Genomic DNA, 23,207 nt, shown 5'->3' with positions numbered 1-23,207 from the left:
TTCTTTAAAGAGTGATTTTTTAAAATTATGTTTATATTTTTGGGAAACAGGCTTTAAAAAATTCTAAAGTGATCAGGAAAATTTGAACTGTGCCTGGATTCGATGGTATTAAAATATCTTAATGATATGATGGTTGTAATTTTTTAAGTCATTTTATGTTTATACACTGAACCGCCCACCATCATTATGTAGTGATGAAATTTAAAAAAAGAAAAGTTCCTTAAATGCTTATAGAATTGTTTATGGATAAAATGATAGTCTGGAATTTGCTTTAAATTTATCCAGGGTTTTGTTGTTGCTTTTGGAGGGGCATGAGTTATAGGTGAAATAAGATGGACCAGATGTTAACTGTTGAAGGTGAGTGATGATTACACATTAAAGTTCACTAAACATTTTCTCAACTTTTGTATATATATAAAATTTCCCATAATGGAAAAATTTTTTAAATGAACAAAAAGTTCTATCCACTATTCTCTAAAGATACAATAATCTCCAGGGAGTTGTAGAAAGCTTTGCTAGGTAGACAGAAACAAGCCATGAATCTCTGGAAAGGGCAGGTCTATGGAGGGTATACTGTTGGGAGGGGCCCCCTGGCTGAGCTGTGATCAAGACCTAGCTGTAGAATGATCTGTGCCTTTTTGAGCCCTTAGCTAAGCAAGTATCCAGATAAATAAAGGTCAAGTTCTTTGTTAAATCCGGTGTTTAATACTCTTCTAAATCAGACCCAATGTGACCAAATCCACCTTATTTTCCCATTACCACAACATTGATCTAGGTCAGCCATCCTGTAAGACCTAGCTATGTGTTCTTAACTAATCTCATGGCTGGTGAGTGATCCCCCTTTTCTCATATTCTTATCATTCTTGTCTTCTCATTTGTTCCCTCATATTGTTAGTTGATTGTTTCCTGATATATCTTTTTCCAACCTCAGTGTATGCTACTAAAACCAGGGGCCACAACATATTTTTAAAATTCTCCCAGCATCGAAAATAACACTACCCACAAAGTTGGAGCTCAGTTAATACTTGAATAAATAAAGGCTTTGGAGAGCCCCCAAAGTAGATTACTTAATGGTTTATTGAGCAAAACGAGGTATGGGGAGAAGTGTTCTTGATTCCTCTCTCCCTGATAGTTTCAAAAAACTCCACAGACATAGCACTTCCATTTCTTATGTTTGGCTGCTGTATAACTGACCACCTCGAAAACGTCGAGCAAAAATCAGTGCATCTGGTACTGCATAGGAGCTTGAAATACATTTTCTAAATGTTGAAATTTGAACCGAATGAGTTTTTTTCCCTTGTGGTGTGTATCACCCCCGTGCAGTTTCTGCACACAGCAGGCTCACGTCCAGCAGGCTATGCCGTGCACTACCTAAGAGAACCCGTTTGCAATGCTCGTGTCAAGTACAGCACCGGCAGCTTCCGATTTCAAGCAAGTATTCCGGCGTATTCTTGGAATAGGATAGTGGATTATGAGCGGAGACTCATGATAAATAGTAATGCTGATATGAATTCTGATTCAAAGGCACATTGCTTTTTCCTCTTAAGGCACCTAAAGCTTAAACTTTTAGGTTTAGTGGCTGAAAGGAAGATTCATTCCAACAAAAGAATAGGAATTAACACAAACGTAGGCATGAGCAAAGCATCAGGGACAACGCTCTTCTTTGAAAACATTACACGAAAAACAAACAACAGAACAGTAAACGTTTTCATTTGGGGCGCTCGGGTTCTCAAGGGCTCCCGCCACCATCCTACCCAGAGAACTAGGGCGGGCAGAGAAGGAGGAGAAGACCCCACTGGGGGGCAGGGAAGGTGTCTCAAGCCCGCACCTAGACTCCCCACCAAGAAGGGCCGGGCAGGAGCCACTGAGCGCGGACCTCCGGCGTGTCCTAGAGCGGCCGCACGCGGACGCGGCCGGCGGTGCACTTCCGCCCGCGCCGATCGCCGCCCGGCGGACAGCTGGGCCTCCTTGTTTTTGGCCTGTGGCTCCCTCGGCTCTCGCCGCGGGCCTCGGGGAGTGGGTGAGTGGGGAAGGGCGCGCCGGAGGGGGTCGGGCCAGGGGCTGCGCCGCCGCGGCCTCCCACGCGGCCGCCGTGTGAGCTGGGCCGCCCGGGCGCGCGCGCGCGCGCTCTCTCCCGACTCGCGGCCCCGGCCCCACGCAGAGCAGCCAGGCCCGGGAAACGCCCGGGGCCGAGACGCGCCTGGTCCACCCCGGCGGGGGAAGCCTTCGCTACCCTGCGCTTCTGCCGTCGCCCACCGCCCCTTTTGGGAGACTGACACCGACTTGGAAGGGAGTCTGGGCTCGCTAGTGGCTGGAAACCCGGCCTCTGGTCTTGGCCACTCACCCTATCTCTCCAGGCCACGGTTCTTTAATCTCTAAAATGGAGGTTGGCAGTATCTGCTCTACCTGTGCCACGGGCATCGCAGGGTGGGCATTGCCTGCCTGGAACCTGGTTCTCAGCCCGCAGCCTTTAGAATCATTTGGGAAGCCCTCCAAATACTAAGGCCCCAGAATCACCAGATGATTGTGATATGCAGCTAGGACTGAGAACCACTGGCCCAGAGTAACAGTGCAGTGGTCGGGTGCTATGCTCAGACAGAATACGCACTTCGTCCAAGGTGGATCATAGTCATGTGAAAACAAGCGACTGGGTTTTTTTATTGTTGTTCAAGAAGACAGGGACCAAATGTGCTTTGGTTACTTTTAATTCCTGGTACATATCACAAAACATGCACCATTGATTAAATAAATAATTTCTGATGACTTCTCGACTTAGTGGAGGGGTTTTGATTGTTTCGTTTGTTTTTAAACTTTTTATTATGGGATTTTTCAAAACTATACGAATATAGGATAGTATACTGAATTCCTAGCTCTTGATCTATCTTGTTTTATCTATCACCTCATCCCCACTGAATTATTTTAAAGCAAATCTGAATGTACCATTTCATCTGTTACATACTTGTTTAGATGTTTATAAAACACAATAACTCCTTTTTAAAATATAAAGCCATTATCAATCTAATAAGCATTTCATATTATCATCTGTCCAGTTAGCATTTACATTTCCCCAATTGTCTTTCTTTCCCTCCCATTATCAGTTTGTCCAAATCAGGATCCAAACAAGCTACCCGTGTTACATTCGATTGACCGCTCATATTTCTTTTAATCTCTATCCCCTCCCTCTTTATTTTTTGTCACTGTATTTTACTTGTTGAAGAAAACAAGTCATTTATCCTGTAAAGTTTCCTACATATCGGATGTTGCTTTCCAACCCCTGTGGTGTCTTTTAATCTAGTATTTAGATCACAGCGTTTTTCAGATTCAGATTCTACTTTTTGACAAGAAAACCTCTTAGGGTTACTGTGTCCTTTCTTTATACTGCATCACATCAGAAGTTAGATAAAAGTCTGACTTGTGAACCTTTTCTGTACAAATTGCACCACAGAGTAATTAAATAATTGACCGGGGAATTACAGAAGGGTGCCAGCTAATGACTGCAGAAGGAAGGAGAGAATATCACCTTTTGGCAGCTTTTAATGAAATAACATCCTGGCAATGATCGTTAGTGGCTGTTAACATTAGAAAAAAGAGAGACAGCCAGACAGTGCGTGCTTCCCAGTGGAGACACCCAATACCACTTATCAGGTATTCTTGGATGAATACTTAACAAGGATTCTTGGATGATGGCTGAGGGATATAGATGAAATAATATTGGCCATAAATTGATAATTGTTGAAGCTCGGTGATGGGTATGTGGCAGTATACTAATCTCTCTACTTTTGTTTGTGTTTGAAATTTTTCATAATAAATAGTTTTTTAAAAAGATTGACTAGTTGAGTTGTGAGTTTGGGTCAGCCTGGTCCATCCATTATAGTTTTCTGTTCTCTGTTAGCCTTTCACTGAGTGTTTTCAAAACTGCACATCAGAATCACAGGGGAAGATTTTTTTTAAAAAATACTAAAGCACATCTCACTTGCAGAATTTGTTTTTTTAATGGTTCTGGGATGGAGCTCAATCATTGGTATGGTTTAAAAGCTGATTCTAATATGCTCCAGGGTTGTATACCACTGGCCTAGATCATTATGTTAGAGATTGCAAAGTGATTATATTCTATTATTCCTTCTGCATTTATTAGCATTTAATATTTTTAACTTTGTTTATTCTCATCTCTCTTGCAAACTGCAATCCAGTGGGAAGCCTTTGCAAATTAAAATACTTAGTTATCAAAGGAAGGTTTGATCTTGGAAGTGAAAATGTGGAGTAACACATGGAAGGGACACTAGCGGTAACCTAAGGGCTTGTGTGTGAGGTGGACAGATGTACCATCTGTGTGTGTAGGGTGCGTGTGGGGATGAGGAGCTGACTGTGTCCCCAAATGGAAAGAAAGGGTAGGTAATATGTAGTTAGAAAAGCATGTTCAGCCTAACGACACATTTTAAAAAGTCATCAATATTAAATAAATATAAATTAAAATTAAATAAATCAAACGCTGTTCATTGCAACCAAAAACAATTCAAAGATTTAAAAGAAAAAGTAATCCCCCGCCACCACCATTTTAATCACCTCTCAGATAACCAGCATTAAAAACAAGCCTTCCAGACCAGGCTTTCTCTGTCTTATATAATGTATTCAGTTGTTTCCTCATTGTTTTTTTTTCACATTGCTTTCACATTTTAGCCACCTTAAAAGTACTGCAAAAAAACATCATTGTGCATAGATCCTTTATTTCTGTAGGGTAGATTCCCAAAAATGGGATTGCTAGGTTAAAGTGTGTTGTTATTAGCAACATCATTATTATTGGTAATATATATATTGCCAGATTACTCTCCCAAACATAATAGCAGTTCACACCTCTACCACTAGTAACATGAGTACTCATTTTCTCTTGTCTTGGTGAGCACTGGCTAGCATTATTATTTGCCAGCTGACATGTGGAAAATGGTGTCTACCTGGAGACTGAGCACTTTTCATGCTTATTGGCCATTTGAATTTCTTCTGTGAATTTCCTGTATATATCCGGTTTTTATGGTATCAGTTATTTTTAATGCATTTGCATGATTTTTTTTTTTTTTAGAGGCATTAACTCTATCACACAGTGCAAACAGTTTTCTCCAGGTGTTTTTTTGGTCCTTTACTTTTTGAGTCTTTTTTTACTGGTTGCTCAGTGAATTATTCTCTTAAGGTTCCATCAGCAGGTGGAATGGAAGACCCCTTCCACCCTTGAGCAACCAAGGCATCATACTCTTTCACTGCCTGCTCTGTCTGGAGGACCCGCACATCAATGCCTTGTTTCTCAAGGCATTCCAGAGTTGATGGAGACATCTTCAAGGCTTTACTCATCCCTCGGCCTGTCGCAAGGTCTGCACACACTTCTTGACAACTTCCTCCACATCTGCAGGCTGCACTCCAGGAGAATGCTCAGTTCCTGTTTCTCTACAATCCCAAGTGCGACTTCCCCCTGGCCACACTTTGCAGTCCTTGTAGGTTTTACTAGAGCCTTGTACTTTCATTTGCCCCCATGAAAGGGAAGCAATTTCAGGGAAAGACATAAGGAACTTAGCTGAAATCCAAAGCCCTCTCTCCACGGAGTTGCGATCCCAAACAGCTCTGTGCTTTACCTCTCACCTTGGTTAGTTCAGGCCCTCTGTTATGCGTCTTGATATATGAAATTTTTTATGTGGTGAAAATGTTTACTTTTTAAAAAAATTTCTGGGTTTCTGTCTTGCCAGTAGGGCTTTCCCATCCCTCACATTATGTACATATTCTCCTGATAGTTTAAAACATATTTCATTGGACCTTTTACATTTAAATTTCTAAATCACATGGAATATATTTTTATATACAATGCAAAGTGAGAATCTTTTTTCTGCAAAAATAGCCAATTATGTCAATGTTATTTATTAAATAAGTCATTCTTTTTACGCTTTCATTAAATATTGACTACCATACATACCTAGGTTTATTTCTGCCCTTGCCCTACTGTTCCACCTCTATTTTTGTGCCAGTCGTATTATCTTGTAGTTACACCTGTTTAGTAAGTGTAATATCTAGAAAGATGTGTCACTACTCACTACTTGATGTAATTTTCTTGCCCATTCTCAGACCTTTTTCTTCCATGTGATCTTTTGGTTTTTGTTCTGAGATAGTTCTCACTGGAAATCTGATAGAATTTGCATTACATGTATTTACATTAATTATGAAAAGATGAACATATTAAGTCTTCCTATTAAGAAACCTAATGTGTATGTGTTTAAGTCTTTTAGTGCCTGTTCCTTTCCTAATAACTTTATTTCTAGTGATTTTATAAAGTGGTTTTTTTCTTGTGAATGAGATTTTTCCCATTTCTATTTATCTGGTTACTGTTAGGACTGAGGAAAGTTATTGATAGTTTTATATATTTATCCAGCTGTCTGTCAAATTTTCTTACTTCAGTATTTTTTCTTAAAATATTTACGTGTTTGTTTTCTGCTCTCAAAGTGGCTAATCTATAATTGGTTATGTGTAGGTTTGAGTTTATTCTTATTCTATTTGATGCACATCTCCCATCATGAAAATATATCAGAGATAGCAGGTGTGCCCAGAAATAGTGAAAGGAAAAAGAGAGATGCCAGGAGTTAGCAAAAATCTACACACTGATCAGTTTATTGCTGATCACTTATAATAGCAGAAACCCAAGTACTAGCCAGTTGTGAACCCTGTCATTTAGGGGAGTGAGGCCTTCACTGGGCATTACTGTGAGGTATCAGTATTACTGTAGTGTTGTAGAGCATTGCTGTATTTATGATTGTTCAGAAACAGGACTGATCACCATGGGCACCACAGATACCACATAGTAGGCGTAATTTAATCTCATCTCAGTATCTCAAATAGAGTGGTTATTGTTTAGTGATTATTAGAAGGACTTTTAAAAAAAAATTCATGCTTGGAAAGTATGAAGTTCCTATATACTCCTTCATACTCATACCTAGATCCCTCTATTGTTAACATCTTCCATTAGTGTGGTATCTTTGTTACAGTCGATGACCCAATATTGATACATTATTATTAACTAAAGTTTACATTAGGGTTCCTTCACTCTTTGTCTTGTACATTCTGTGGATTTTGACCCATGTATAATGCATGTGTCTATATCATACAGAATAGCTTCACTGTCCTAAATAACAATAAAACTCTTAGGAATCTTTTTTGATGATTTTGAGCAGTAATATGAAATAATCCCTAGGTGATCTTTCCATTGCAGGGTAGAAGATGTCTATGGATGTGACGTTTCTGGGGACAGGCGCAGCATATCCATCCCCAACTCGGGGTGCCTCTGCTCTGGTCCTTCGGTGTGAGGGCGAGTGCTGGCTCTTTGACTGTGGGGAGGGAACCCAGACCCAGCTTATGAAAAGCCAACTTAAAGCAGGTTAGTGTACATTCAGCTATCTCATTAAGACTGTCTCTTGTTCTGCTTTATTTTCTTGGCTGTCTTTGGGCCTTTGCTCAGAAACAACCCTGACAGTTGCATCCCACTTCAGTGCTAGAATCCTGGCAAGCCTTGGAAGGCCCTCAGAGGTCTGGCAATGCCCACTGAATTTCATTCATTTATTTACTTTTTATTTATCACATAAATACTGAGAGCAAAGATTTATAGAGGTTCAGAGAATAGAGGATGGAGTAAGATACATCAGGCATATTAGATGGACACTGCCCAAGCAGAGGAACAATGTACACGCTTATTTCCACCAGGAGAAAGGTGTAAGTATCACGAGCGATTGCAAAGGGCAGTAGATATTCAGAGGAGGGGTATGTTCTTTTCCACTTGGGGTTATCAAGGAAGGTATCTCAGTGAGTTGTCGAAAGGAGAGGAGGGATCCCCTGCGCTGGGGAGAAGGACATTCCAGCCAGAGGAAGTGGAGTGAGCAAAGGCCTGGCAGGAAGGAGACCTAGGAGTATAGTGATGAAAAGCTTCAGCCTGGAGTCAGGCAACCCTGGGTTCCAGTCCCAGCTGTGTCTTGGCTTGTGACCTGAGCAGATCAACAAGCTTAAGCTTTACTTTCCTCATCTTGAAAATGGGAATAAAAACTCTACTTAGAAGGGATATTATGAGAATTATATAAAATAATCCCTTCTCTGTGTGGTTGTTTCCTTCTCATCAATTAACTCAGGTACTATCTCCTCAAAAGCTCTGTGAACCTCCAGGGTTAAGTAATTCCTCCTTCACCCCAGGCATTCTATTGCTCCATCCTATTTTTATTAACTTCTTAGGATCATTGCTATCTAAAATTATGTATTATTTCAATAGTCATTTCTATGTGTACTACCTTCCTGTACTAAGCTCAGTGATCACTGACATACCTGATAGATGCCTAGTAAATATCTATTCGGTTAATACATGAATAAGAGGTTCAGCACTTAGTATAGTGCCTCTCTCTTATTGGGTCTTGATGAATGGTGGTTATTGAAGTTATTATTCGTATGACTCAACTCAGTGCATGGCATTTGATGACTAAAAGAAAGAGTTATAGCATCCAGGGATCTGTTGGTCTATTGGTGGAAACTGACATGCAAACAATCTTATTGTAATGTGATAAGTAGAATAATGGAAGTGTTTTCTAAGTACTTCTGGAGCACTAGGGAGAGGGACAATGACTGTATCTGTGTGTTCAGAGAAAGCATCCTAGAGGTAGTAACACTTGAACAGGGATCTAAGAGATGAATAGAAGTTTCTCTGGTGAGAGAAATAGGGGTAGACATTCCAGGAACAGACAAGAATGTGAGCAACAAGCAAGGGAGTTCCCAGGAGAGAAATGACATGTTTGAGGAATGCTAAGCCACCCTGAACATTGAGTATTTGGCTAGGATAGATGAGAGAAAAGAATAGTGCAAGTAAACGAGGGCAGACTATGAAGTCTTCTGTGGTATATGAAGGTATTTGGACCTTATTCTGTCGGCAATAAGAACCATTAAAAGTTTTTTTAAGCATGGGAATGACATGGTCCGGTTTGTGTTTTAGGACAGTTTTCCTATGGCAGATGTATTGGGAGAGAGAGAATAGTATCAGGGAGACCAATTCCAAGGCAGTTGTGTTCATCTGAGAGGAGAGAGGATGAGAATATTGAAGCGGGAAGTATGGACAGCAATGAAGAAGACTAAGTCTAAGAGGTACTTGTAGAGCCAGCAGGAGGTAGTGACCGTTTGAATCTCTAGGGTGTGAAGAAGTGGAAAATTATTACAAGTTACAGATGGTGATATCCCAGATCTAGACAGGAAGTCAGGAAAAGAGCTGTTGGAGGAAAGAACTGTATCATTTGGGACACGTGGCCTTAAAGTGTACACAGCTCAGTCATAATTATGTACTGTCGTGTGCTGAAACCCCGCGGTGAGGGCAGGTACTGTGCTTTATGTCCCTTGGATCACATAGGGGTTCCTTTTGTGAGAACTCTCAGGGGAAGCATAGACCAGAGTGGAGGCTGTAATATGTAACAGTTTAGAGAATAGGGATTGAGGTGGCAGGATGATTAAAATAGAAACAACAAACTATTAAGTGTGAGTACTAGAAGTTTGGGTGTGGGGATAAGTCTTTACTTTTTATTTAATACTGTATGTGTTATCTCATGCTGCTTAACAGATTATAAATTTCTTGTCCTATTTGCATTTATTATCTTCTGGTGTCTTTGGGTCAGAGAGTTTGGGCCTGGTTTATTTGGGTTCTCTACTTCAGGGTCTCACTAAGCTGCAGTCCTGTTATTGCCTGCAGCTGAGGTCTCATCAGAGGCTCAACTGGGGAAGAATCTACTTCAGAGCTCACTCAGGTTGTTGGCAGAATCCTTAGAGTTGTAGGACTGAGACTGCCCACAGCTCTTAGAGGCCTCCTGCACTTTCTGGTCTTGCAGGTTTCTGCTTCGTGGTAGCTTGGAGTGGTACCAGAAAAGGAGAAAGTCTGATGGAGTCAGAAGAGATGGCAAGACAGAGTCTTAAATAGTGTAATGGCATTGCACCCTGTGCCGTATTTTATGGTTAGAAGCAAGTCACAAGTCCTGCCCACACTCAAAGGCAGGGAATTGTAGAAGGACATGAACAGCAGGAGGCAGGGGCTATGGGTACCACCTTAAGTCTCATCTGCCACAATACCTTTCTCTAATATTTTGTATTTTACGGCTTCTTTACATAGTATTTTTTAAAGTAAACAGTTTGTAAAACTCAGCCTGATAAAAAATATTTTTAAGAGAACCTTTAGTCTATGAAATTTTTATTGGCTTAAAAAACTTCCTGGCCTCAGAGGAGAGTGAGATGGTAATCACACATGTTATCTATGACCCTAGCACTTCAAAATTCCCCAGTCTCAGACTGGAATACAGCACCCTCAAAACATCTTGGCTTTTCTCAGTAACCCAATATGGACCTATCATTATTTGTTCCATCGAAACCCTTTCAACTTGTACAACCTCCTTGGGTAATAATATTTTATGAATTTCATAAGGAAATACTTTCTTATTTATCTAAACATACTTCTTTCAACTTTCCATGGTCTTAATATGCAGTCATCTGATTAACAAGTATAGGTTTGCCATATCATATTTCCTTCATAATTTTAAAGACTGAGTTTAAGCCTTCCTTTTTCCCCTTAAAAATGATTATGAAAAGTATATATACTCACTGTAAAACTTCAAACAAAGCAGAAAAGTATAAATAAGCTAAATTTTCCGTACATGTATAGTCATGATGAAGGTATAGTTGTGTGTGTGTGTAATTTTGTATAAATGGAATCACACTATACTTGGTGTAACCTGCTTTTTTTCAACTCAACAACATATACAAACAATATATTGCAGACATTTTCCTAGGGCAGTAAATATAACTGCATCATCATTCCATTCCTCTGTGGATGACATATTCCCCTGTAACTTTCTTGTTCTCAAGTGAAAGGGAACCCATGCATTTTTCTTCCTTCATTTGATAGCTTTCACTTACCTTTGATAATTGTGGTTGCCATTCCTTCTCCCTCTGAAATCAAGTTTCCTGAAAAATGAAATGTGTGTCTTCCCTGAACATGTGATAACTGTGGGAAGCAGTTTTTTAATTAACTTGACTCATTTGTTTTGGGTCCACAGATTGTGTTGGAGTTTGGTTTGGCTGTTTTGCAGCAGAAAGTTTGATGCAGCACTTTTCAGGTCAACATGAGATCAGGACTCAACAACCATTGCAGTTCTTTTGTCTGTAGAGGTCTCAGGTCACGCTTACGGGTGCATTGGCATCCCAGAAAGCTGGAAAGGGAAAATGAAAGGGTTCTAAAAGTAAAAAGAACAGCAAAAACAAGGACTACAAAGAAAACACAAAAAGGAGCATATTGAAACTTCTAGAGTGCTACCTGGGGAGTCTCAAGGTGCAAAATCAGCCTCTGCCCAATCTTGTTTTCTGTCACAGGGGTCTGGGCTTGGTATAGTAACTGGAAGACTCTTTGGAGAACATTTTTGTCCTAATTTTACAGGACAAATCACATTACAGTAAACTTTTCCTGTTCTTTTATGGCAGCAAATGTTTGAAATACATGGGCCGTGAGATAGGACCCGAAGTCTCTGTTATACTAAAAATGTGTTAATTATGATTGTTACTTTAAAAATGCCTGTGGTGCATCTTAGAAAAATGCTAATATGGCATCCTGCCGCATACCAGCAGCAAATTTCATTTACCATTGGATAAATCAAATTACAGCCTAAGCCAGAATGTGCTGAAAAAACTGTGTGTTAGTTCAGGCTGAAGGTAAGGGGCAGACTTTTACATAACACCATAGGGGATCTGCTTTCTGATCTGCATTTTGGAGTCTGTTGCCCACCTCCTCCCCTCTTGGTTCTTCACCTCGCTTCCTCTGCTTCCTCCTTCATCCTCCTCCCCTTGCCTCTCCTTCCCTCATCATCTTCCTTTTTATCCTCCTCCTTTAGCCTCACTCAGACAAGCAGGCTCAAACTTGGTTAGTTAATATCTGTCCAGTGTAGAAAGTCCTTAAAAGGCAGTTGTGGGTTCGGGCACTAGTCCAGTCAACTGGAGCCAGTAGAACACTCGTTCTGCTGGAAATACCTATTTGCTATTCTCAGAGGGAGCAGGAGGGGGCATTGTAACTGTCCGATGCTTTTGACACCTGAGGCCTATTTAGTTACTTAAGTGAAGTATTTTAATACACTTCCTTATTGCAACTTTTTTTAATGATTAAGAAGATAGGTAGAAAGATATACTCTGAAAACTAACACTGTAATTTGAAGACGTTTTATTTAAAAAATTATGCCTTATTAAAACTGTCTAGTGAGATAAAGCCTGTCTTTCTTGCTTCTGGAATCATGTAGAAAAATATAAAAAAATAAGTTTATGGTGTAATTAAAACTCTAAATTCATTTTACCACTTTCTCTGTTTTTATGCATATTTCAAGTGGCTTTGTATGGATTTTTATTTCTGAAAAGTTCCCAATCTTATTTCTCTCCCTCAATCAAAAGGGAGAATTACCAAGATCTTCATCACGCATCTTCACGGAGACCATTTCTTTGGCCTTCCTGGCCTCCTCTGCACGATTAGCCTGCAGAGCGGCTCCACAGTCGCCAAACAGCCTATTGAAATCTATGGCCCTGCAGGACTTCGGGACTTTATCTGGCGAACCATGGAACTCTCTCACACGGAGTTGGTCTTCCCTTATGTAGTTCATGAGCTGGTGCCTACAGCAGATCAGTGTCCCACAGAAGAACTAAAAGAATTTACAGACATGAGTAGAGCGGACAGCCCTCCCAAAGAGGGGAAAGGAAGAACTATCATATTAGACTCAGAAGAAAACTCATACCTTCTGGTTGATGATGAACAGTTTATTGTAAAAGCATTTCGCCTCTTTCACCGAATTCCCTCCTTTGGGTTTTCAGTTGTGGAGAAGAAACGCCCAGGTAAACTCAATGCACAGAAACTAAAAGACCTCGGTAAGTGGTTTTTCCTTTCCTTCTCCTCAGTCAAGCTGTTGATAACTAAAGCTGTTAGAAGTGTCATAGCGACCTTCCTTTCCTATCTCGTAGGCCTAAAGCTGACATTTTTTCCATTCATTTCTTTTGCCCAAAGTTTATTTATTAAGGGAAATTCCTGGAGCCAAAAGGTGCTATTCAGACCAAAACCCAAGTGTATGTTTGAGTCCTCCTCTCTTCAGCTCCCCTGATGCACACGTGTAGTCTCATCTTCAGCTTTCACTGTCTTGGTTGGCAGCGTAGTGCTGTTGTCTTAGGTCCAGGCTTTTATTTTGTCATGTCTTCCTCTTGAAATATGTTTTCAATGACATCTTTGGCCTAAGAATTTTTGCCATATATTAACTTCGCAGCTGCAACCACTTGCTTTCAGGGTTTGCCTTCTCTACCCTGCCTAAGTTAATTTGGTGTTCAGAACGCTGCCCCTCAACCATCTTACATACCTGGGTTCATCACAGCTGGAAGCAGGCACACAAAGATGGCTTGAGGCCATCCGTGGCTTCATACCTTCTCCACACTGGGCCTTCATGCGTGAGGGAGTCTTCAGCACCTCTCTCAAAGCAGTGTTCAGGTCTGCTGTACCTCTAGCATCACCACCTTCCTTGGCATGGCCATGGCAGAGCTTATAAAAAGCATGATGGTGCCTTTTGTATGTTTGTTTCTTTATTTACCTAACCTCTCCCTTCTTTACCAACTAAAACAAAATACAGACTAATAAGGAAAAATGACTCAGGCCAAAGGTATTTTTATTATCTAAGAACCTATGGAAATACTCTTATATTGGGAAACTTTAAACATGATATATGTTAGAATTAGTAAACACATTCTGTTTGTTTGTAGGTTTTGTCCGGAGTGATGATCAGGTATTATTCTAGATTAATATGAGATTTAAGCACAGTTTAGTAAATGTGGAACTGCCTGTATCTCCAAAGAAGATTATGTATGTGTGCCCTAAATGCTCCTTGATTTTGTCATCCAAACAACCCAAACAGTATTAAGTTAGCTTGTAGGTACCTTGTCGTTATTTAAATGGACTCTAATTTTGTCCAAGATGAGCTTATTGAATAAAACATTCTCAAAAACTCTTATTCCTATACACAGCAGAGAATCAAGGCTGTTATCTTGACTGGAATAAGGTCTTAGAGGGACTTAAGAGCATAAAACCCATCTGACACTTGTGCTTGGGAAATGTTTTAAGTACTAGAGCATTGCCAACACTGAACTTTTAACAATGTATAAATATTCCAGTTTTCCACAAATAGTAAAATATTTATTACAATTATGAAAAGAATTGGATGCCTTTGCCATTTGCTATTTGCTGTGTTGCTAAAACAGACTCTCTTAACAAGTCATAAATTCCATCCCCATGATGTGATGTTATCTGCCTCCATCATTAGGTGTTCCGCCAGGTCCTGCCTATGGGAAGCTGAAAAATGGAATTTCTGTTGTTCTGGAAAATGGAGTTACAATTTCTCCCCAAGATGTCCTAAAAAAGCCTATTGTTGGAAGAAAAATCTGCATTTTGGGTGACTGTTCTGGGGTTGTGGGTGATGGAGGAGTGAAGCTGTGCTTTGGAGCAGACCTGTTGATCCATGAAGCGACCCTGGATGATGCCCAGGTTGACAAAGCAAAGGAGCACGGCCACAGCACACCACAGATGGCAGCGGCGTTTGCAAAGTTGTGCCAAGCAAAGAGGCTGGTTCTGACTCACTTCAGTCAGAGGTACAAACCAGTTGCCTTGGCCAGAGAAGGAGAAACAGATGGGATTGTAGAACTAAAAAAGCAAGCTGAGTCAGTGTTAGATTTCCAAGAAGTGACTCTAGCAGAAGATTTTATGGTGATTGGCATTCCGATCAAGAAATGAAACCAGTGTTCCTGACTGTATACCGACATGTCTATGATGTGTTACTGAACCAGCAGTTGAATTTGTTGTTGTTGTTGTTGTTGTTGTTATGTTGTTGTTGTTTTGGTCTAACATTATTTGGGTCCTAATAATCCTAAAAAGGATGGAGCTGCATTGCCGAGTTGACTCAGCAGTGAGTGGGAGCAACCTTTTTGATAATAAATCATTTTAAAAAGAAAAAAGACCAGCATCCTTTTTAAAGTCCAAATTTGATAAAATGATAGACTATTCAGGTATACTTCATGTTTCGTGGCTGCTTTCTCAGATACATGCCAGTACCCCGTGCAATCCTGGGCTTAGCTTCTGCCCAGCTTTATTGCTATTGTTGGCACAGTACGCAGGGCTTGGCCCTCTTGGCTAAAAATGGTATTTTGGCAGTTTGTGTTCAATCTGTTCATGTTATTAACAGAATAGAGAGAAATGTAATGAGACATCAGACATGTAGAATTGAAGTTGGCATGTTAAATCTTGAATTCCTTGCTGGAATGCTGAGTGCATTGTTGGGCTAGGTGTTTATTCTTCAATTAATATGTTATCGAACTTTCAGGTTTACTTTAAACCTGTGGTTCTTCTCTGGGCGTGATACCCCTCCCCTAGATGGAGTTTTGAAATTGTGGGGATGTTTCTTGTCAAAATGAGTAGGGGATTGGTGGGCGATTCCTACTGGTATTTAGTCAGTAGGAGCTAGGGATGCTAGATCCTGCAAAGTTTGGGTCAATTCTATGCAATAAAGAATTATCTCACTCCAAAATACAAATTGCAGGCTAATTGAGATACACAGCAACTTAAAACTTATACTCCCAATATGAATATAATTTATCAAAATTAGCGACATAATGAGTTGAACTACTAAGTAAGTCAAATTCTACAACAAATCCTAAAGAACTAGCTAAGTGAATATGTGGGAATTAGAATGTCATATCAAGTATTATTTGACAGAAATGAGCCCTTAGTTGGAGCTTATGAATCCAGTGGTAAAAAAAATTGATATTTATTCAACCGAGGGTTAATTTTACATGTTTCTGTTAATAATTCTTTGAGGACAGTTTTAACAAATGTCCTTTCTAGAATAGCTTTTCCTTCTGAGCTGCCTTCCACCTTCCTTCTGTCTGCCCTAGGATATTTCCGCCTCATTTGCCTCACAATATTTCTCAAAATGTGTTATATGAAAGCTAGTCTCAAGTACTGATTCATTCATAAAGGTTCCCTAATCAAATCAGTTTGGGAAACCCTTTGTGCTATGTGTTTCTCTGGAGTTTCCAGTGTCCATTGATATATTAAAAACAGTACAGCTTGAGTAGTCCTAAACCTGATAGGCCCGATTTCAGAGTCCTTTTCTGTACCTTATGGTGGTACCTCTGTGGTCTGGAGCAGATAGTGTACTCTCTGCGCTTCTGTTTGTTTATCTCTAAAATGAGAAAAACAGTATCTACCCCTCAGGATCACTGTGAAGATTAAATAAAACAGTGCATAAAAAGAGGGTAGCCTGTTGCTGAAAGGCATTGAGAGGTCTTGCAGTACGGAGGCCTGTCAGCTCTATTGAACCCCTTTCTCAGTCCCATTTCTCCATATACTATATATTAACATTTCAAGAACCCTGAGAGTTTTACAGTACACATATTTAGAAATATTGTCAAGGTATATACTGTTAAATCCCTTTAGGTTCTGGGGCTTCTCTAGTAAAATTTTGACTCCTGGATAATTCTGCAGTCCCTAAAGTAGCAATAATGAAGATAGATCTAGTTATTTAATATCTCCACCATTCTGAATCAGTCTCCAGAATGGACTGGTTCTGCCCTACTCTAGGCTCTTGGCCCACCAAAGTACCAGACTTAAAGTATAACTTGGTTTTTGAATTTGATTCAAACAAACATTTATTAGACACTTACAGTATGCCTAAACCTATAAATGAGAGAATGGCTAGTACTAGTACCTCAGCTGCTTGAAGCTCTTGAGTATAAAGACTGTATCTTAGTCACCTCTACATGCTTGGAACTACCCATAGTAAGCACTCAGAAATGTTTATTGAATGAAATGAAGCCCCAATATCATAAGGGTGCAAACTTTAGAACCTAAAGTTGAGGATCTGTGCCTAGCCTATTTCATTACTGTATATATCCAAAAACTTTTGCCCAGTTGGTGGTGCTCCATTCACTGAGTACCGACTAAGTGCCAGGCTTTTCATGTTGGGAGTATGTAAATGAATATAAGACAAAATTCCAGGCTTATTGTCTAAGCAGTAGAAATATTAAGTAAAAGTATATAGTTCCTTCAACAGTTCTAATCTTATAGCCTGGCACTCAGTTGTGCTGCTCCTGAGCATTATTTGGTAGCTGACTTGAGATGTGCCTTTAGAATCGGGCTCTATTAATATATGTGGGTCAAGCCCTGGGAGACCATGGGAATGTGAGAATGAATTGATACGTTGAATCAAGTGTAGAGTATCAGTGCATGGTGAGAATTTTTTCTCAGATTCTCTTCTGGACCAGAATTCGTTCTTGATGGTAAGACACACTCTAAGAATCTGTGTTGCTAGAATTAAGAGTGAAGCTTATATTGGACTTCCCAGAACCTATAATCTGGTCGTAGGACTCTTTGAAGGAATTAGACTGTCTTGTGCCCAAACTTATTCAATCATTGAATCCTCTTTTGCCAAGGAACATATTAGAACACTGAGAAATGCTGTTCCTTGATATTTCTCAAAATTATATTTTTTACCTGCACAACTTATTGAGGTAATGAATTACATATCTACACTTAGTATTTTCTTTGTCCTAAACTGACTTTCAGGTATCAGGAATCCACAAGTATCTGGTTATTTTAGATGAAAAAATATGCACTTTTCAGTTCTCAAAAGGTGTTTAGACTCACCCAAAATCTGCTCTGTTTTCTAATACTTATGCCTTATTAATATCCTTTTAATCATAAAAGCAGCATATGCTTGATAGAGAATTTTTTTTTAAAGATTCAAGGAAAGAAGATGATTACTTATAATTCCACCACCCAGAGAGCTACAACTTCTGGTCCAGTGGTCCTGAAACTGAGATGTGAGTATTACATAGGTGGAAAAGGATGTGCGTAGACAGATTCTTGGGCTCTGAAGGCTAATTCAGTAGGTCTGGGGTGGGACCCAAGAATCTGCATTTATTAATAGGCCCCCAGGCGATTCTGAAGTGTATAGGTAGCAGATCACACTGAGGGGAAAAGCTCTTTTTTCTATTTTCTGCACTAAAAAAAATTGGGGTGTATATAGATATTTATACATATTTAAACATATAATATGTTTATGTGTGTTTATTATACACATGCACACATCCATATTTTTACATGTAGGTTGACCTCAACTGTTTTTCTCATTTAACATCATGAGCATTTTCCCATAGCATTAACCGTTCTTTGAAAGTATGAATTTAATGACTTTATATTATTCCATTCAATAGATATAATTTAACCATTTTCCTACTTTGGGGCATTGAGATTGTTTTCTGTTATATGTAAATGATACTATCATGAATATTCTTGGGCATAAATCTTTGTATCTCTGAGTATTTCCTTAGGACTGACTTTTCTGAAGGTCAAAACATCTCACTTATTTTTTTAGAATCTGGGTAGGAATCACCCACTTGTTTTGTAGCCCACACTCTGCAACAGCATGACAAAGGCCTGTTTCGTTACTCCATCAATAGATGGTACAGGGTATCATCAATTAATGACCTTTCTAAAACGTCTCTTCCAAGACATTTCTCTTATAAGGATTATTTTTGCCTCCTAGTACAAATAACTTTAGTAAGTCTTTCAACTAGCACATGTGATTCAGTGATTTTCTTGAATATTCTTAGGCCAGCTTAAAAATGTAGTTTTTACTTGAAAGGGTATAAAAGTCCTTATTGCTACAAATGTGTTCATGACATACACAGTGAAAGCGATCTTGTCTTCACAAAGGTGTAAACTTATAGTGAAATGTACCAGTTCTGTTCTAACTGATTGATGTTTTTTTCAGGTAATGAATGAGTCAGTATTTTTTTCTTATATAGGAAGAATAAAAAGGAAATGCTGGTAATGCTTTGAATGTTTGCTCTTGGCAGGGTAAGAATAGAGTTCAAGGGGGTGGGGCGGGACATGGGGTAAGATCAAGAAATTCTTTTCTTCCATAGTAGGAACTAAACAGTACTTAAAACTGAAAAATAAAGAGCACTTTAAGTATATTATATTTTAAAAGGAGGGGTAGTAAGTACCAGAGGAATAGTTGGAGGAAGGGATCCTTAGTGGAAGCTGCAAGGAGTATGGGTAAGGACAGAGGACTGCTATTTTTCATAAGCCTAACAGAACTAGTAGTATTTGATATTTTGAACTATTGGTATGTGTTTATATCCATTTAGTTTAAAAATTACATTAAAACACAATAAGACATTGCTCTGAATAATACAAATTACTAGTCTCCAATTTATTTCAAAATGTAAATCTGAGCCTAGGCCCTATCCCACCTGCTCCCCGCGCAATTAAAACTTTGTAATGAGCTTGCCTTACCCACCCTTTCCAGCCTGGTCTTTCCACAATACCACTCATTTTTGCAGCCCCAGCTACATGGGCCTTCCGTAGTTCTTTGTCAGAGGTTTCTGTTGTTGCACAGTCTTGGCAGACTGCTCCCTCTCCTCTCTCTGACCTGGAATGCTCCTTCTCCTCTCCCCAGGTTAACCCTCACTGGGCCTTAGGATCACAGTTCTGCAGTCACATCCTTATGGAAGCCCTCCTAGACTTCCCTCTAGGTAGCATATTTCTCTCACAGCACCTGTACCCCACCAGCCTGGTGTTTGTCACTTTATGCTTTCATTTTGCTTGTGTGAGTATTTGATTGATGTTTCTCTTTCCCACTAGGACTGTAAGCTTCAGAAGAACAGAACTGTGTCTGATTTTGTTTCCCTTTGTGCCCTAGCTCCTAGCTTAGGGCCTGGAACAAACTAGGCATTCCATAAATAGTGGCGACTGGCTCAATGTACCTTGACAACCTGTTATCCTATTAAGATGCAATACTTTGTTCTCCTAGGGATTTTTCCTGATTAATATTAAAAACAAAAATCCCCACCCTTCATCTCTCAACTAAAACTGAGGAGGCAGAGATTGGTTACCTGTGACCTTAATAAGGCAAATCCTTATAAATACGAATTCTAAAGATTTAGCTTGGTGTCCTAAGATAGGTGGACAGTTACCTAGAGTCAAGGAAAGGGCTGGAAAAAGGAGTTTCTCTGCCTAAGAAATTGGAGTATTGGCTTTTGCTATGTATAGGAAAGTTGAAGCAAAAGTAGTAAAGAATGAGGGGAGAAGGCCAAGCCCCATGCAGGAGTCTGGAGCTCTGTGCACGGTAGAGAAATGGTGGGAGGATGTGATAACAATTTTATGGTGGCTGTATTATTTGGAAATAAATCCTTCTGTTTGCCCCAAACTTTCTTCGAAGTTGGCTCAACTCAGCACTTGGGGATCCCTCCCCAACCCTGCACTCTACCAAACAAGAACGAGTTCCGAATTTCATGACTAGGTTGACCTGGCGGGGAAAAAGCAGGAGTGAGAGAGTGAGACAATCCAAAACTAAGACGGTTCACAGGAGCTGGAGTCAGATGACCACGAAAATCTAAGTCTCCCAGGAACTTTCAGAAAAGGGTAAGGAGGGCATTGACCTTTACATAACCCGTAAATGGGGGTGGGGGCAGGTGAGGAGTTGAGCCAATTTCATATATATCTTAAAGGACAGGGTAACACCAGCTGACATGTGGACGCAAATATTTCTGTGTCCTTGATGGACATATTACAAAATTAAAAACGGTCATATCCAGGGTAACAAGTTGAGGAGGGCACCTAAGTTTATCCAAAATAAAAAAATATTTCCACTCCTAAATAAAGCTAGCAGAGAAACACTATTGCTCAGATGTCAGCATGCTAATTATACACCAGTAGACTTGGCAGGTACAAAGATTAAATTCGCCCACAAAAAAAGTAAAAGGGGAAAGGCAAGGGATCAAGTTTCCCAGCTATATAAATCCCCGAAACTGTAACTGCCAGAAACTGTTCCTGCAGCCTCAGGTAGAACTAAGTAACATTTAATTCAGTGCCACCAAAATGAAACCAGGGTTATTTTGTCTAGGTGGTTCTCTATATTGTTGTGGCTTCCTGAGATTATAGGCTTGTCCAAATGAGACCATATCTCTGTCAAACATACTGGACTAGAGCTGACTTTGTAGAAATACCATGTCTGGGTAAGCACCCCAAACGCTGATCCTAACTGGCTTACAAAGGGCCTTACACGGAGCACATCTTCACACGGCTGGTGGATACTGGAACAAGATTGATTTCCTCCCCCACATGACTTTACTGAGAGGCAGTATAACTACTGCAGCAGTCTTCAAGCAGGTATTTATGCCCCTGGGGATGTGCGAAGACTTTTCTAAGTGTACACAGACATACTTTGACATAACATATTTCCTAAAATCAATATTCCTGAGAACTACGATAGACTAAGCGTCTTGCTGGTTCCATTGCATAATGCTCCAGGACGACAAACATCTGAGATACCAAAGAAAGGAATCATCGAAATATTGGTATGGGGGTTGAAACATGAGTGATTAGATAAGATTCTTTTGCAGGTTGAGTTGTTTCTAATTTGTTGCTTTGAACAAAATTAAAGGAGGATCTAATCAAATCCAGATCAAGGAATATCTCATCTGTCCAATGATAGATTTTTGAAACAGTTTTATTGAGATATAAGTCATATACCATACAATTCCATGGGTTTTCATATTTTCACAGAGTTGTGCAGGCAAAAACCACAATCAATTTTAGAATATTTTCATTATCCCGCAAAGGAACCCTGTATCCTTTCCTCTCAAGTTCCCTAGCCCTAAGCTATTTTCCACCACTAATCTACTTTCTAACCACTAAGGTACTTTCTGTTTCTATAGATTTGCCTATTCTGGGTATTTCACATAAATTGAATAATATAATATGTGGTCCTTTGTGACTGGTCCAAGATGTATCCAAATTGTAGCTTATAACAGTACTTCGTTCCTTTTTATGGCCAAATAATATTCTGTTATATGGATATACCACATTTTATTTATCTATTCATCAGTCAATCCAGTGATAGATTATTTATAATCTATATAAATAGATTATTTACAATATAGATTATTTACAATATACAATAGATTATTATATTAAGAATGAAAAGGAAGAGATTGCTACAGATATTACAAATATTAATTAGTTGTTAAAGGATACTATAAGTAACTTTAATTCTAGATAAAATTACTAAAATCACTTCCTTAAAAACAATTTGCCAGAATTGATCCAAGAAAAAATATAGTCAAATTTTCTGTTTATTAAAGAAAGTGAATTTGTGATTAAAACTCTTCAAAAAAAAAAAAATACACACCTCCAAGGCCAAATGGTTTTGTTAGTGACTCATTCTAAACAACTAATGAAGAAATATACCTTTTTTCCATGAACACTTCCAGAAAATAGAAAAAGAGGGAACACTTCCCAGCTCAGTTTATGAGGTCAGCTGTAACCTTGATGCCAAAACTTAAGAATGTTAAAAGAAAGGAAAATTACAGACTAATTTCTGTCATAAAAACCTTAAAGAAACTAATTAGCTAATTGAATCCACTAAATATAAAGAGTAAGACATCTTGGCAGAGGGAGTTTATTCCAGGAATGGAAGTTTTGCGTAACATTTGAAAATCAATATTATTTGCCACATTTACAAAATTAATGAGAAGAAAGTGGTAAAATGATCTTCATAGATATATTTTTGATAAAATATATTAATTATGAGAACTCTTGCATATTAAGAATAAGAGGGAATGCCCATAACCCAATAATTATCTGCAAAAAAATACAGTAAATATTACAGATATGTAGTAATAAAATATTGAAAGCGTTCTCCCTGAGATGAGAACCAGACAAGGATGTCCACTGAATACCACTTCTATACAACATTGCTTTGAAGGTCTTAGCCAGTGTAATAAAGCAAGAAAAGTGAGTGTAAGGTATAAGGATTGAAAAGGAAGAAATAAAACTGTCATTTTTAGCAGATGATATGATTATGCACATAGACAATCCAAAAGAATAAACAGGTAACACATTAGGATTAACAAGTGAATTTAGCAAAGTTGCTGGATATTCAATCAGGACAAAGAAAATCAATTTGTTTCTATATTTCAACATCAAACTGATTGAAAAAGTTTAAATGACACCATTTACAGGAGCATCAAAACCATAAAAAATTTAGGAATAAATCTAAAGAAAGGTATACAAAACTTCGCTGTCAAAAACTACAAAA

General features: G+C 39.1%; 1 protein-coding gene and 1 pseudogene across 1 annotated transcript; one reads left to right on the top strand and one right to left on the bottom strand.

Moving 5' to 3' along the window:
* The first annotated feature begins 1,885 nt into the window (after positions 1-1,885).
* ELAC1 (elaC ribonuclease Z 1) lies at positions 1,886-15,057 on the top strand. The gene is made up of 4 exons (XM_039841400.1): positions 1,886-2,020; positions 7,241-7,405; positions 12,469-12,936; positions 14,370-15,057. Exons 2-4 carry the CDS (start codon positions 7,249-7,251, stop codon positions 14,834-14,836), a joined length of 1,092 nt encoding a protein of 363 aa, XP_039697334.1. The 5' UTR covers positions 1,886-2,020; positions 7,241-7,248; the 3' UTR covers positions 14,837-15,057.
* LOC120585165 (mth938 domain-containing protein-like) lies at positions 4,649-5,893 on the bottom strand (annotated as a pseudogene).
* Positions 15,058-23,207: the final 8,150 nt, after the last annotated feature.

The sequence above is a fragment of the Pteropus medius genome, unplaced genomic scaffold, assembly GCF_902729225.1.
Source record: "Pteropus medius unplaced genomic scaffold, Ma_sr-lr_union100, whole genome shotgun sequence".
Classification (NCBI taxonomy): Eukaryota; Metazoa; Chordata; class Mammalia; order Chiroptera; family Pteropodidae; genus Pteropus; species Pteropus medius.
This window is presented reverse-complemented; position numbering and strand designations above follow the sequence as displayed.